Source organism: Camelus ferus, chromosome 19 (assembly GCF_009834535.1).
Source record: "Camelus ferus isolate YT-003-E chromosome 19, BCGSAC_Cfer_1.0, whole genome shotgun sequence".
NCBI classification, from domain to species: Eukaryota; Metazoa; Chordata; class Mammalia; order Artiodactyla; family Camelidae; genus Camelus; species Camelus ferus.
In genome coordinates, this window is record NC_045714.1 from 21,159,515 (window position 1) to 21,175,914 (window position 16,400).

Consider the following 16,400-nt stretch of genomic DNA (forward strand, 5'->3'; position numbering starts at 1 on the left):
GACGTGCGAAATGGCATTTAATTTGGTACAATGAGTGCCCTTCCAAGGGGTCTGAGATCATTTTTAATATTCATGACCGTGGCAATGAATATTTACTCTCTCCAATGACCCGGGGTTAATCTGACTTTTAAATTACAAATCGACTTTGTGTTCAAATGAGACGGAGTGCTGGGTAAATTGTTTTCTGAATTCATGCTTCACAGCCATTTCACCCGCTGATGTCCATTACGGGGAGACCCTCAGCACCCTCCGCTATGCAAACAGAGCCAAAAACATCATCAACAAGCCCACCGTCAACGAGGACCCCAACGTCAGGCTCATCCGGGAGCTGCGAGCGGAAATCGCCAGGCTGAAGACGCTGCTTGCACAGGGCAGTCAGGTCGGTTCCTCTGAGGTCCGTGGGTCACCTTCTCTGAGTAATGGCGTCTCTTTCTAGATCCGCCTGAGACACTTGTCTCACCCACTGCATGGACTTGAGTAAACAAGTGCTCAGTAAAGCTGTGGAGGCGTGAGTCGGGCTGTCCTGCACATCGCCCTCCTGTCGGCCTTTGCGTCCTCGTGTGCTCCGTGTGTGAGATTTTATCCCCTAGACCTGAAATGACTAACTACCTAATGGTTATCAATTATGGATGGGAATTTAGCCTGCAATAGGAGTAGCAGCATAATGTCCATTAGTGGAAGGAAACTGAGGTGCTTGGAGTAATATTTAAAATTCTACCCATGCATTTTATGACTTAACTGTATTTTAGCAGACTGAAAGAGCCATCTGAACAGCTTTCTGAATGTAGCATCGCCCACTGTGGAAGCGCTGATGCTGACACAGTGACAGGTGTGACATGCCTGCGGCCTGGCTGAGACGATGTCTGGGCTCCTGCCTGGTTGTTGAAGCAGCCTCGCTTCAGGGTCTTTCTGTGTTTAGTGAAGGAGCCTTGTCCTTTCGTATTTTTCACGGTAAACCTCCGTGTAATCTGCACCGCACGCAGACAGAGCCATGTTCTGTGATCGCGGTGTGCCAGGCTCTGATGGGGCCACTGTTGTGAGAGAAAATCAGGGGTAGCTTTTGAAAATGTTCAAGTTAAATGGGAGTTAGAAATAAACAAAGGTATATTTCTTCCCATTTCCCTAACCCAGGAATGGATGTCTGAAGTCTTATTAAAAAAAAAAAATACTTTTCTTTAAATGCAAAGTGCTCCCTTTAGAGCAGTTTTCCGTCCAGGAACGTGTGGCCCTCGAAGCCCTCGACATCCCGTAAGTGGTCTGACCTGTGAGAGCATTGACGGCTGGACACCTGGGTTTCCTCTGCCCTGGAACAACTGACAGCCCTTCCCCGTGAGCTGGCTGACCGCGGTGGGGTAGGAATTGCTCCGTATGTAGAAATACCTCCACGTACGTTTTCCTCTTGGATGCGGAGCCTTCTCGCGTGCAAAAGGAAGCTGTCGGCGTGCATGGTCCAGCTGCGTGTGGTGCTGGCAGGCTCACAGCACTTCTGACATGAACCGCAGTGCTCATTTCCACTAAAACACCTTGTTACTGGGATCTTTTTCCAAAGTTTTTAAAACGTTTACCTGAAGTAGGACGACTTGATGGGCTCACCCAAACTACCGCAGGGAAAGGAGAGTGCCTGGAAAATTCTTAAATTTCTTGTACTTAACATGTTACTAAGTCATGAAAATGAAGGAAAAGAAAGATCAAACTTTTAAAACTAAACTAAGGAAATCCTAGAAAGGAGCCTATCACGTGGATGGAAAACCTTTATTAAAACTTTGACAAATTCTGCCTGAGGAATGTCTTCAGAGGTGCCAGTTGCCTTATATTTTGTGACATTTTGTCTTGGTTCTTTTGTGGTCAAAAGACCACCCACAGTAATTGAAGGATTATTTTTACTGTAGTTTGTGGGGGCCAGTGAGGATGGAAAAGATAGCTGTCTATTTTAGGATGCAGTAAAGATTATGTTCTTTGATAAACTTAATACATTACAGTAAAAAGAAGAGTCCAATTTAAAATAATTTATCACTCTGAAGCTGTAAATTACTGTGAGACAATACAGGCTTATCCGACATTAATTAAATTTGTGCTGCTCCAAATAAGCAGGTGTGCTTACGTGTCCATTAAAAGCTCCTCTGTACATTTTCCTGATGACATGGCTGTATTCCCACAGTGTTCCATCCCAAATGCTGCCGTGGTTCGCTGAAAATATTACTCACATCAGTCCTGCTTCTGGGTTATTTGTTTAAGTACAGCCAGATAAAAACTCCTGCTTCTGATAATTTTATGTACTTGCCACTGCAAAGTGCCATGTGTATCAGAATTTCAGAAGCACTGTTAAAGCGAAAGATTCTGACGTGTTCTTGCTTCTCCTGGTACATAGATACACAGATATATTTATGTGGTAGTTTATACATACATGTATATGTGAACTTTTTATTGAAGAATTATACATATTGTAAGTATATGAATCAGTGAATTTTCACAGGCTGAATTCACCCATCGAACCTGCATTCCATCACGAAACAGAAGGTACCAGCACCCTAGCAACTCGTCTTCATGGTCCTTTCCGGCTGCTGTTTGCCCTTCCCCTCAAGGGTAGCCACTATCCTGACTTCTAAAGGCGTAGATTAGTTTTTAGTTTTGCCGGTTTTTGTTCTTTCTATAAATATAATCATGAAATATGTACTCTTTTGATCCTACTTTTACTCAACATTGTATTTGTAAGATGCATCCACGGTGGTCCAGGAAGTTGTAGATCCGTTTATCGTCAATTTTGGGGCTGTGTTGTGTTCCACCATGCAAGTGTGTCCTAGCTCTGTTTCTGATGAGCTTTGGGGAGGTTCCTTTTTGGGGCTCTCAGTGCTGCTTGGACTTCCTTCTCTATGTCTTTTTGTGAATGTACAGGTACATGTCTGCACTGTTTATACCCAAGAGTGGAGTTGGTGTGTCAGGGGGTGTACGTATGTTCAGTTTTGGTGGATACTGCCAAATAATTTAAGAAAGTTATACCGACTTACAGCACGATCAGGATATGAAGATGCCAGTTCTGGTTGCTGCAGGTCCTTGTCACTACGTGGTATTGCCTGTTTTTCATCATAACCATTCTGCTGGGTGCAGAGCGGTGTCACAGGATGGGTTTAGTTTGTGCTTCTCAGATGATAAATGAAGTCGAGCACTTGAATCTCTTGTCTCTTCACGTGTTCTCTTTTGTTATATTTGAAGCATATTTTCAGACTTCTGCTTTGAATTTGGCAGAGGGAAAATGTCTGTTAACTCCTCTCTCTTGAATGTATCTGAAGGTAACGAGAAAATGAAGCAATACAGAGATGAAATGAGCAAGGACAGCCCCGGCAGCAAAGAAGACTTTGAGGAAGAAAAGACGGAAGTAGGCAGGATTTCTCGTTTGTGTAACTGGAGTCACAGCTGAACTTTAAACAATAGCTGGAGAACAGAAATGTCATTACATGTGAACCTTTATGGTGGACACATCTCAGAGAGGGTCGCAAAAGAAAACTAGTTGATGAGTTTGTGAGACTTGGCAAAGACCCAATTCAAGGGGAAAGAAGGCAGGGCAGAAACAGCGTTGCGTGAGCCTTAAAACAGCCCTTTGTCATGACGAAAAGTGCGATTCATGATTAAGATCAAATGTGAAGTCAGTTTTCATGAAAGGAGAGAAAAAAAACAAGACGACTGTAGGAAATTGCAGGAGACAGAGCTGCACACACACCTGTCACAGGGAACTTCACCTCCTCTTTCCCGTGCCGTGAGCGCTCACGGGGACAGAAATAAGTAAGGCCCCAGCATACTTACATGATATAATGAAAATTTGTTCTGATCGATACAAACCAGGAAAAAGATTGCTGACTCATGCTGCAAAAAACTGCTTTCCTTATTATGAAAAGAGCCTCTTAGAAAAATAAGATCAAACCAGACAGAAAAATGAACAACGCACATGAGTATAGTTTACAGAGAAGAGAGTTTGAAGTGGCTTCTGAACGTGTGGACGTGTGCTCAGCACCACTTGCAGTGTGGTCAGCGCAGATCTGAAGGGTGGCGACGCGGGTCTGTGTGCGGATGTGGGTACAGAGAGAGGCATCAGCCTCTGAATTTCACTGCATGGACATTATACCCCGAAGTTCTTAAAAACGAGGAGAGGTCCTTGACACTCACCAGCTGGGCAAAGATGAAACCCTTGACTGCACAGTGAAGGGGCAGGGGTGGGAGGCGCGAGGTTGCTGCAGTTTTGATGGAGTGTTACTCCTGGTTCAACACAGGACTTTAATCTGAGTGTTATTTAATCCTGAACATTTTTCTCCTAGCCAGACAGCTTGCAAGGAATAATTTAATTGAAAATGGTTTAATTTTACCAAAGGTATCTTTTAAAGGATTTAGGTCGATCTTTTTTTACATGCGCTTCAAAACAGGAGCCTGCATGCATATGTTCTGTTAGTGACGGTCTCCTGAACTGACGGTGTGGTAAGAATGTTTCCGCTCTGATTGTAGATGAAAAATCCTAACAGCGGAGTCTAAGATTCACCATGTTGTGAAGGGGTTACTGATGGTTTTGAGAATTGTCAACCATATAACAAACTACAGTTGTAGCAACACCTGGCACCCACATTCTTCAGTGGGAGATGTTTGCTGGGTACCATCCTGGTGCAGGACGACATGCAGGGTATGCAGTGATGCGTCGTGGTAATGAGTTAACAAAGCTTTCCCTTCACTAAAGGTGACTTGCCTTTACTAAAGGCTAACTTCCTGGCTTCCTTCTCAGTAAACTGAATAAAAGTGAGATGCCAGCTTGTAATCAGACAACATCTCTAGTGATAACCATGACCCCTACCAGGTGAGCTTTGTCGGGATTAGGGTGGACAGTGTGTAAACCACGTGGCTCTGGGTCCCCCTGTTGTGGTGGTGCTTGGTGTCCTTGGCCCGCCCTGGAGGTCGTGCGTCTGTTACAGGAGAAGTCACCTTGTGTGGGGTGTTTGAATCTGGACCCCTCAAGGGGCCCAGAGACAGTCACCTGGGACTGCAGTGAGGCCCTCGCCCTCCCGGCCACGGCTCTGTCCTCGGCCCAGCACACAGATGCCACATGTGGCCCAGGTGGTCTTGTTAGACTGAATGTTTAACTGAGCCTCAGGATCACCTCGTGGGTTCCATTCTTTTTAATAGAAATTGAAGAGTAAATGATAGTGAAAAAATTACTGCAGCCTCTAGGGGAGGACACCTGGGCAATTAAGAAAAATCGTTCATAGAGCTGACTCGCAGATTCCCTCCTAGGAATTTGTTCTGTTGATGCAGCCACGCGTACTGCTGCTGGCAGCTGGTGTAAGATGGTAGCTTCGCAGGGAAGGCAGATGAGAAAGACCTGCGTGTCTGTTAATAGGAACACACTGCTGTAAACGGCAGGATATCTTTACAAGGGAATACTGAACAGTGGAACTGGAGTTGTTAAAAAGAATGAAGTGGACTTACTGGTACTAACTTTTCCCCAAGATAGATTGTTAAGTGAAAAAGGCACTATTCGGAATGGCGATCATGCTGTATGTTTAGAAAAGTGCCAAAAATATGCTTACATATGCCCAGAATAACTGCACATTTATGTAGCAATCTGGGTAGGAGAGGCTGCCCAGGGGATGGGGAGGGAGGGGGACGCCCTTCTTTCTTTCTGGTGACATCTTTGGGAGCCCCATGTCCCTGCCTTTCAGGTTGTGAGTTACAAATGCAGCCAAAGTCCCTCTGCACCTCACCTGGCTGCGTTTGCATCTCTGGTCTCTGTCTTTGTCCCCCCGAGGCTGACCTGACATGACCAGTCTCATGTCAGTCGTCATACCTTTGCAACACGGATAAGGAAATGGATACCCAGGTGGTGGTATAGCCATCCCGTCTGCGGACTGCAGTCCAGCAGTGACGATAAAGGAGTTGCATTTGCAAGTGTCAGCATGGATGAATCTCAAAAGCCTGCAGTTGAGCCCGACTGAACGCTTCTTACTTTTTGAATTTGTACTTTGTGCATATTCAAAACAGACAAATCCTTTAGGATCTAGGGATTTAGACTGTGTTTGATTTTGGTAAAATGTCAGTATGTTACATGTTTGTCTTTTTCCTCCTCTTTGCTAATTTGTGTTGCAAATGTAGGTTTACCAGGTTGCCGTGGATTTGAATATTATGAGATATGTACTCCATGGCTTAAAGATTTAATGATGATTGGCACTTTCAGGGAGGCGTACAGAGCAGTACTTTCTACCTCTGTTTAATTGTTTATTTGGCAACTTTTGATGATTTGCAGTGTCGTGGACAGATCCTGCCTCCAGATTGTTGCTGTTGACTAACTGCTCATTTTTGTGGTTTAAATCGTAGATTGCCCTCTTAGACTCTCCCACGGCCTTAAGTATGGAGGAGAAACTTCAGCAGAATGAAGCAAGAGTAAGTGACACCTTGACTTGTTATTTATTTTTTTCGAAGGATAACTTTTACTGTTTTTAGTGCGCACGTTTTAATACCTGCTTTCTGAGACTCATTTTCTTCTGTGATAATAGTTGCCACTCCCCTGTCCCACCCCAGTTCTAAAGAAGCACTACAGTTGACTTCCCATGTATCTCCTCAAGCTCTCTGTGACGTAAGAAATGGGATCTGCCTGGCACACGATGGTTAACTGACTGCAACCGAGATTCACACGCGGGCCGTGCGAGGCGGCGGGGAGGCCTCTCGGGCCTTCGGAATTGGTGGGAGAGGGAGGCCGTGTTCATGGTGCTGGTCCCCAGGGCTCTGCCATGACCGCCGTCGAGTCTTGCGTCATCCTTTTCTTTCCAGCGGGAAGTTGCGCTTGAGGAATCACTGAATCCTCTGAGCAGATGGTTAGTTGCTCTTAAGCGAGGTGGGATCTGAGGCGGGGTGAGGGGGGCAGTGAGTGGCTGGGAGACAGAGTGTTGTGGGCTGAAGCCACGGTTTCTGTGCTGGCGCTTTTTGAAAACTCATTTCAAGGCTGACCTGATTCGATACTTTTTTTTTTTTTTAAATAGAATCCTCTGTGAAAGGAGAAACAGGCATTAAGGACATTTTCGGAGTGGGTTTTGTTCACTGTGCTGAATGGTTAAAACAGATTGAGAAGGAAAATTGGGTTCTGTTGGTAAAGCTCTTCCAAGAATACGCAGCATCGAAGGTGTCATCTGGGGGGTAATGAGGAACGTGTTGACGCTTCCCTGGATAATTATGCTGATTAATTTGCTGATAATAGCATTAGTGACAATATTGGTTTCTTAATCCCTATTTTTCTCTTGACATTTTGTATTTTAGTTCTTCAGACTCTTAATTTTGAGTGCTTTGAAATGTCTGGATATTGTCTTAAATTGTTTCTTACTAATAGTTCTCAGGAATACCTAGCAAGTTAATAGAAAGCAATAAACATTTTAATTTAATCCATTATCCATGCTGGGACATAAATGACTGCCCCTCTTGTTTATAACATTTTCTAAATTTCCATCTAGGTTTTTGCTGACCTTTTGAAATTGTTGGCGCCTCTTAGCTGTAAATCTTACCACCTGGTCTCATTATTACAGGTGGTATCAGACTGCGTTTTTTTTAAAAAAAATTATAAATGAAGATTATTTGGTTTAAATTCAAAAGTAAAGTAAACCCGAGGCACACTTACTATTTGTTTTAAACTCAAGATACTTGGTTGAACTGGAAAAGGATTGATTGGCTTCACATTTCTTCAGGGAGGACTTATCTGTTGGTGAAATGAAGAAACATTTCTTATTAAATGCTTTGTGTTTCTCAGATAAATTGCCTGTGAGAATCTGTTAATTGTTGTAAGTTAGTGAATTCACCCCCCTGCTATTTTCCCCTTCTGTAGGGGGAGAAGGCGGAAGAATGCTCCCGCTTGGAAAACTTTTCCAAAACTGAAAGCCCCCCGATTCCTCTTGCCACCGGTAGAGGCCCTGGGACTGGCGCCCCTCAAGTGACGCCGCGAAATCCTGCGTGTGTGGCCGGTTCCAGAGGGACCAGGACGCTTGCCTAACCCCTGAAAACAAGCGAAAAACAAAGTCAGGGAGGCTCAGTCCTGTTTCTTTTGTTTTTCACCAAGGAGATGATAGTGTTGACATTAGTTGCTAGTAGAAGAAGATACATTATTAAAACAAAAGGTCAGCTGAGGAGTAAAATGAATGCCCGCTGAATGGGTGCCGGTGGGTGAGAGGTGTTGTGGTTTTGCTGTGGGATAAACCATCACGCTGGTTCCTCTGCTTCCTGTGGGTAACAGACCGCTGTCTGTCAGGAAGGTCGCTGACTCCCGCCCTTCCCACTTACCAGACTTGATGGCCTGTGGCAAGTCTTCCTCTGAGCAGCGGGAGTATAACCAGGTGCCTTCTGGGCGTTCATTTTGACCTGTTAAACAGGATCACCTACCAGTGGGAAGGCCAGCCTTTGAAATGGGATGGTGTCTGCCGTTGGGAGTGGGTAGGTGGCAGGAGTCCTGGAGGACAGAAGGGACAGGGCTTTGGAGTGATGCGTCCCCTCCTCTACCCCTGGGAGGTCACTCTCCTTTAGCCCTGAGTATGCCTCCTTTTACAGGATTTTTCCATTATTTCTTTTTTCTACCTCTCATTCAAGTATCACTTTTTGCTTCTTAGTGGTTACTCACTAAGGTCATTTAAAAAGGTTTATGGAACTAGCAGAATATTTTTCATTAACTTGGAGCAGCAGTTTCCCACTTTGCTGCATTCGACAGTGGGGGATACTTTCTCCCCTAAGTTACAGCAGACGGGAAAGAAGCTGATTTTTATCAAAAGAGTTTTGCTTTTACTGAGTCAATTGAAGAGCCACCCTTTTTTTTTTTTTAAAGATAGAATGAGATTTATAAACCCTATTAATTAGCTACAAAAGCAGATTATCTCCTAAAAGAAAACCGCAGCACCCGAGGTGATTTAATCACCGCATCTAATTAGGAAAGTAAATCAGTGTTTCTCAGGACTGGAAGTGTGATCAGGAAAAATCAACCCATTTAGTGGGATGTTGTCATCTTTGAACGTGTAATTTTGGTTAATATCCAAGGAAGCAGCTTTTATTTAAGTCCACCATGAAAAAAAGTCTGCTCCAGGCAACTAGACAGATTTGTTTCTGTTCTTTCCTTTGCTACAATGTAGGTTGCAGGGTGAGATCAGCTTGTTTGATTTATATTTGGTGATGGTTCCTTCACAGAGAGAAATTGCTATCTAATTAAAAAAAAAAGTATAGTACATCCGTCCACAATCTGTAAGAGCTTGGAAACGTTCTAGAATAAAATCACAATAAGTTTTACTTTCAATGGAGCGATCACATATGTGTCTTTTTCCCTTTTAGGTTCAAGAATTGACCAAAGAATGGACAAACAAGTGGAATGAAACCCAAAACATTTTGAAAGTAAGGACTCTAAAAAAGGTGTCGTAATCTTACTGTGCTGGCTTAAATCGGTAAAACTTTTTCTTTCTCTCGCAAAGAAGGCGATGGTGTGCTTTGCTTTGGGTCAGGTCAGTGGAACTGATTAGTGACTTTTGGGAGGTTGGGAGTCTGGTTTGATTTTGAAGAAATGGAAAAGGTAGCCATTACAGCCATGCGTGTTTTAACCCACAGAGACGATGCTGGTGCTTAACGTGTTTGCTCTCAATCGTGGACTTTTTCTATTTTTGACTGAACACGTATTAATCTGCACTTAATATATCCGAGGACATCCAGTCTGCCTTTCTGCTTTTGTTAAACCCAATACGAAAGCGATGTGTTAAAGGAAAAAAAAAACAAAAACAAACTTCCGATGGCAATATTGAAGAATACATGTTTGTAGCCTGGCTAGACTAAGGAAATTTCTCAACTAGGAATTTCCTATTAGAATTTTTTCTGTAGGTTTCAAAGGCCGTGATGGTCTGCATTTTCTGCAAGACTCATTGAGAGAAGATGTCAGTGACGGCCTCTGGTTTTTCATATTCCGTGCTTCAAAATACACATTTCTTTATGGCCCCGTTTTTTGCTGAGTTGGTAAGAAACTTGTGTCATCCGTGGAGGGTCAGCTATGTCAGGTTTGAGGTTCAGACTCCAGTTTTCTGCTTTGATAATGTCTGTCCTTCCACGTGCGAGGAGGAGTTCAGAGTCGGTGACTGAATCCTAGGTTTGTTTTTGAGGTCTATTGAGGTAAAACTTCCCCAAAGGATGAAGATCTCCCTCCGGTATTGGCGAGGCTGGATAGACGAGGTTTAACGACACGTCTTGGCAGAGCCCTGACTGGGGCGCCCTTCACGTGAAAGTGCGGCGCCTGGTGGCCGTTTCCTGGGGGCCGACTTAACGGCGTGGAGTAGCTCTGAGCGTGAGGTCAGCATCATGCTGGGTAAAATTCCCTCGTACCGTTAGGCGACTCAGCCTGCCCTGGGGTTAAGCGGACTGGCTCTCATGGGCAGAGGGGGAGCTGCCGTCCTCGGAGGTCGTGGGTGGTGATGGGCCCAGAGGCGTCCTCTCTGGTTACAGGAAGCACTGAGTAAGTGAGGGCTCCTGCGGCCAGACTTCCTTCTCTTTCCTCCTGGTGGTGTCGGGTCGTTCTGAGGTACTTTCTCACCGTTGGTTTCACGGAGAGGTTTCTGTGCAGGAAACTGAGCAGAGACTTCAGTTGCATTTCTTTTTTTTTTTTTGTTTTTGTTTTTAACTTTATTTTTTTTAATTGAAGTGTAGTCAGTTTACAGCGTTGTGTCAGTTTCTGGTGTACAGCACAATGCTTCAGTCGTACGTTTCTGAACAACGAGGTATAGATGACGCACAGCAAGGCTGTGAACGGTTTCCATCATTGACGTTGCGTCATCTTGAAGAAGCAGTACCACGCCCTAGACTTATGAAGCCCGGTCGTTGGACTGTTCCTGACACGATGTATACTTTCCTCAGCAAATTTGCCAGGGAGGGAGCTAAAATCTGCTCCATGTAAGGAAAATGGAAACCAAGTAGTTATTGTGTGAAAGGTCATCAGTATACAGAGTGCCCAGGAGGCAGTGCAGCAGTGAGTGGAGAGGTTCCAGCCCATCTCGTCCACTGACTTTCTCCCTGTCACCGTGGCGGGGGTTTTAAAACAGCCCCGCAGAGGTGTCCACGCCGAGAGCCACCATGGTGACCCCTGAACTTTCTCTGATGCTGCTTCTCATAAAGTTATTCTGGGCCCTGAAGCTAAATCTTTTTTCAGTTTCAATTCTCTTTTTCATAAATCTTATTATTTTTATCTTTTATAACTTTCAAGATGAGAAGAATAGAAATATGATATGTGCTAGGTGTGGAAGGTTATGAGAAAGGCTAGTGATATTTCAGATTTTTTTCCTTCTTTTGACCTCACAAACCCTTTTTGGATTTCTCTGCTGGTATTTGTGTTTGAAACCCAGAGTTGTTTTTTTACACACGTTTGGTATTTCAAAGCTGTTTTCATCTCTTATTGGAAGATCGTGCCTGAGGGCAGAGGTGAAGAAGTGGGCCACTCAAATGTTTTTGGAAACGTTCTTTGGAAGTTGATGGGAAGAGATTGTGATTTGTTGAGTTCATACCTATGTGGTTTGTGTCATTCTTTTTCCTGTATTTCTACTGCTTGTTCTTGGCTATTATTCCAATTATACTGCATAGACCCCCTCCAACCCAGTGGCGTAAACCAATGTTTACTTCCCCTCATGCAGGTTGGCTGGGGGCGGGCTGGGCTGCTCCAGTTTAGCTGGGCTTGGATGCAGGCTGTGGGTGGGCTCCAGGTCTGCTCCACGTCCCTCATCCCTCTGGACCAGCTGGTTGTCCGGGGCATGATCTTCTCACGGTCATGGCCAGCGTGTAATGGGTCAAGCCTGGTCATATGAGTACATTTCAAACTTCTGCTTGTGTCATGACCAGAGCAGGTCACTTGGCTGAACAGAAAGTCTAGGGGGAGGTGGATTTCACCCACAAAAAGGCCGGGGGTGGGGCATAAATGTACACGCCTGCTTTGAGATCAGCGGTGTGATCGACATGTGCTGGTGTTAAAACACGAGTCTTTAAATTCTGGGAGCTTGCGCTGGCCCTACACTTGCCCATTTTGTAAGACAGGCCAAGTGATGCGGTGAATTCCCAGGATTGTCTTCAGCATTGGGACCCAGTTGTTCACTCTGCCGATTTGTCATCTATCAGCCCGTCCACGCCCCGAACCCTGAACGTCTAAGGCGAGACCTTGCAGGAGGAGACTGGGAGGCAGACCGTCCAGGGGCTGAAGGGAGGCGCAAGGACAGCGGTGCCTCCTGGCGCAGTGAGAGCCGGCACTGTCGCTGCTCCTCGCCCAGCTTCATTGGCACGTCGCTTCAGGGCAGCCTCGTGGGTGTGGTCGGAGGAGGAACTGAGGAGGAGAGGCTGCTCTGCCTTCTCATTCCTCACAGTGGCTTTCTTTGTCCTTGTCATTCTAACTGTGCTGTTTGCTTGTCCTGCCCGGGCCCGTTATGAGACCTGAGATGAGTTTATCAGCACACGCCAGGGGGGCCCTTCTGACGCAGGGACAGCGTCTCAAGTCGGTGTGGAAGGCACAGGTCCCTTGAGGTCAGAAATAGCTAACTTCCTAACTTCCCTGGAAATCACTAGATCCTGAGCTGTTAGATGCTCAGAAGCCAACGAGTGCCTTTGTCCCCTTCTTCCTGGTCTGGTCTGTGGCTTTCCTTGCTGTGGATGAGTGGAGTCCTGGGTGTGTCGGGTGGGGTGGAGGGCGTGAAAGGCGCAGTGACAAAGGGCGCCGGCTGTTTGCAGCCAGGCTGATGGCGCTGTGGTGACAACGCACAAGCCTCTAGCTTGTATCTGCCGGGTCCGTCTCAGGCTTCAATTCTCTTTCTGAGTCACTGGGTCGTGACCCTTACCCACATTGTCACTCCGTAGTCCCCAGCTTGGAAGTCGGGCGATGGCAACCTCTTTCTTATATCTGAGTCACAAGGAAAGAGATGAAAAGGGTCGGGGTGATCAGGAAAGGAGTGAACGTCAGTGGAAAGCGTGTTGCTTTTGAAGAGGCGATGGTAAGGCAGATGGGTACTGTGCGGTGTGTTACCCTCTACGGTCTATGCTGTGTTTCTGCTCTCTTGCCCCTTAATCTACCTTCTTTATTTTCATTAGTCTTCATCTTCTAGAAATTAAAGTCCAAGCTCCGTCACGTGTCCCCGGAGTCACTGACCTCCCTCTCCGTCTCACGTGTCCTGTCACAGTCCCCCACCGCCCGGCTGGGCGTCTTGCTGGGCCCTGTGCGCACTGGGTGCTGGGTTTGCCTGTGTTGCTCCATCGTTTGAGATGCTCCCCTCTCTTCGCCGTCTGAACCCACCTTGGAGCTCTCCGGTCCCTATTCTTGCCCACTTCCCAGGTGGGGTGGTTTTGTTTGCTCTGCTTTTGAAAAGGTTTGGTGCTGCCTCTGTCACAGGCTTCATCATACTTGGAGTTTGGTGGTCTCGATTTCTCCCTCTAAACAGGGGGAGGATCTGGGCAAGGACTGTCTCTAGATGATTCTGTGAACCAGCACCTAGAACTCTGCTTCTCATAGAGGAGGCATGCGGTGAAGACTTACCGGATTAAAGCAGCATCAAGAAACAAAACCAAAACCTTTATGTTAGTTTGCTAGGGCTGTCGTAACAAGACATCGCAGGCTGGGGCTTAAACAGCAGACATTTATGTGCTCACAGTTCTGGGGCTAGAAGTCCAAGGTCAAGGTGTTGACAGGGTTGGTTTGTCCTGAAGCCTCGCTCTGTCCCTGGCTTGCGGACGGCCGCCTGCTCACTGGGCCCTCACGTGGCCTTTTTCTCTGTGTGCCTGCAGGCCTCGTTGCCCTCCATGTCCTCATCTCTGCCTATACGGGGCTGGGTTAGACTGGATAAGGACTCACCCCAATGGCTTCTTCTTAACGTACTTACCAAAACATTAAAACAAAATGCCCAGGGATCTGTTACCTGACGTCCAGACAACTCCTTGAGCTCTGTGCTTCAGAATAAACCACAGCCTGTTTGGACTGCAGCTTATGGCGCATGTGTGGCAGACGGTGCGGCAGGGGGGCGCTGACTCTGGGCAGGGTTTGTCCTGAGCCGCGCACGGCGTGCTCTCTGTTCTGGTCCCTTCCGCACTGGCTCTTCTTCTCAGTGTCTTGTTTGTTTGTTTGTTTTGTGGAATTGCTTGTTGGAAGGAGCAGTGCTAGTGCTTTTATTAGTGGTAGTGGTATTTTTTAGGTTTTGGCGTTTTTGTTTGCTTGTTTGTTTGTTTGGGGGGGTAATTAGGTATATTTATTTATCTATTTATTTAATTTCTTTTAATGGAGGTACTGGGGATTGAAACCAGGACCTTGTGCATGCTAAGCATGCCATCTACCACTGAGCTATACTCACCCCACTGAAGTCACTGCTCATATATATTGCCAAATCTCCCAGGGCCAGGCTGATTTTCCTTCCTTCCTTCCTTCCTTCCTTCCTTCCTTCCTTCCTTCCTTCCTTCCTTCCTTCCTTCCTTCTTTCTTTCCTTTCTTTCTCTCTCTCTCTCTTTCTTTCCTTTTCTTTCTTTCTCTTTCTTTCTTTCCTTTTTCTTTTCTTTCTTTTCTTCCTTTCTTTCTTTCTTTCTTTCTTCCTTTCTTCCTTCCTTCCTTTCTCTTTTCTTTTCTTTTCTTTCTTTCTTTTCTTTTCTTTCTTTCTTTTCTTTCTTCTTTCTTTTTTCTTCTTTCTTTTCTTTTTCTTTAAATTAAAAAAATGAAGTAGAGTTGATTTATGATGTGTTGGTTTCTGGTGTAGAGCATAGTGATTCAGTTATATACACACACATACATATATATTCTTTTTTTTTAATAGACTTTATTCTTTTAGAGCAGTTTCAGGTTTACAGCAGAAATGAGCAGAAAATATGGAGCGTTTGCACATAGCCCTCCCCACCCACACATATATCCTTCCCTACTCTCAACATCCCTCATCAGTGTGGCGTATTTGGTACAATCAATGAACCAACATGGACACATTATTATCAACCAAAGTCCATCGTTTACATTAGAGTTCACTCTTGCTGTTGTATATTCTATGGGCTTTGACAAATGCATAATGACATGTAGCCACCACTATACAATCATACAGAATAATTTCATTGCCCTAAAAATCCCTTGTGCTCCATCTATTCATTCCTGCCTCCCTCCCTCCCTCTCCCCAAACCCCTGGGAACCATGGTCTTTTTATTGTTTCTGTAGGTGTGCCTTTTCCAGAATGTCATTTGGTTGGAATCATACAGTTTGTAACCTTTTCAGACTGGCTTCTTTCATTTAGTAATATGTCTTTTAAGTCTCTTTCATGTCTTTCATGGCTTGATAGCTCATTTCTCTTTATATACTGCGTGTATGTTTTAAAATTTATATATATGTACTGTTCATTGTTTCTAAGAACAGTTAGAGTTTTAGCTTTTTAAACTTACATAGTTATCAAAGGAATAAAGCCAACCACAAACTAAGAATTAACTCAAAAAGGTACATACACCCTGCTATTAACAGCAACATTATTTATAATTGCCAAGATATGGAAGCATCCTAAGTGCACATCAGTAGTTGAACAGATAATGGAGATGCAGTGTGTATATGTATATATATGAATACAACTCACCCATAAAAAAGAAGGATATTTTGCCCTTTGCAGCCCTTCATTTACTTTTTTTTTCACTTCAAAACCCAGAATTCTATAACTAGCATACATTTCCATTACATCAAAAACAACAAAATACCTAGAAATAAACCTAACCAAGGAGGTTACCTATTCTCTGCAAACCGAAATGACACAAAGAAATGGAAAGATTTCTTGTGCTCTTGGATTGGAAGAACCAACGCTATCAAAATGGTCACACTACCCAGAGCAACCCACAGATCCAGCACAACCCCCATCAAAATACTCGCGACATTCCTCACAGAACTAGAACAAACAATTCCGAAATTTATAAGGAACCACTAAAAACCTCACATAGCCAAAGCAATCTTTTGTAGGTCTCTCTCTCTCTTTTTTTTTTCTTCTTTCTTCTTTTGTCTTTTCTTACGGTCCTTTAACATTAGTTGCAAAGCTGGCTTGGTGGTACTGAAATCTTTTAGCTTTTGTTTATCTGTGAAGCTTTTGATATCTCCCATCAAGTGTGAATGAGAGCCTTGCTGGATAGATGTTCTTGGTTGTAAGTTTCCCCCTTGCATCACTTTAAATATATCGTGCCACTCCCTTCTGGCCTGTAGAGTTTCTGCTGAAAAATCAGCTGATAAGCTTATGGGAGCTCCCTTGTATGTTATTCGTTGCTTTTCTCTTGCTAATTTTAATATTTTCTCCTTACCCTTAATTGTTGTCAATTTGATGACTGTGTGCTTTGGTGTGCTCCTCTTTGGGTTGATCCTGTGTGGAACTCTCTGCGCTTCCAGGACTTGGGTGACTGTTTCC

General features: G+C 44.8%; 1 protein-coding gene across 10 annotated transcripts in view; it reads left to right on the forward strand.

The window, feature by feature from the left end:
* KIF16B (kinesin family member 16B) overlaps positions 1-16,400 on the forward strand; it is a 243,920-nt gene that overhangs the window by 47,834 nt on the left and 179,686 nt on the right. For all 10 annotated transcript variants that reach the window (XM_032461796.1, XM_032461793.1, XM_032461794.1 and 7 more), the window contains 3 exons: positions 204-379; positions 6,349-6,414; positions 9,328-9,387. In XM_032461796.1, coding sequence (XP_032317687.1) covers positions 204-379; positions 6,349-6,414; positions 9,328-9,387 — 302 coding nt within the window. The remainder of the gene's footprint in view (positions 1-203; positions 380-6,348; positions 6,415-9,327; positions 9,388-16,400) is intronic.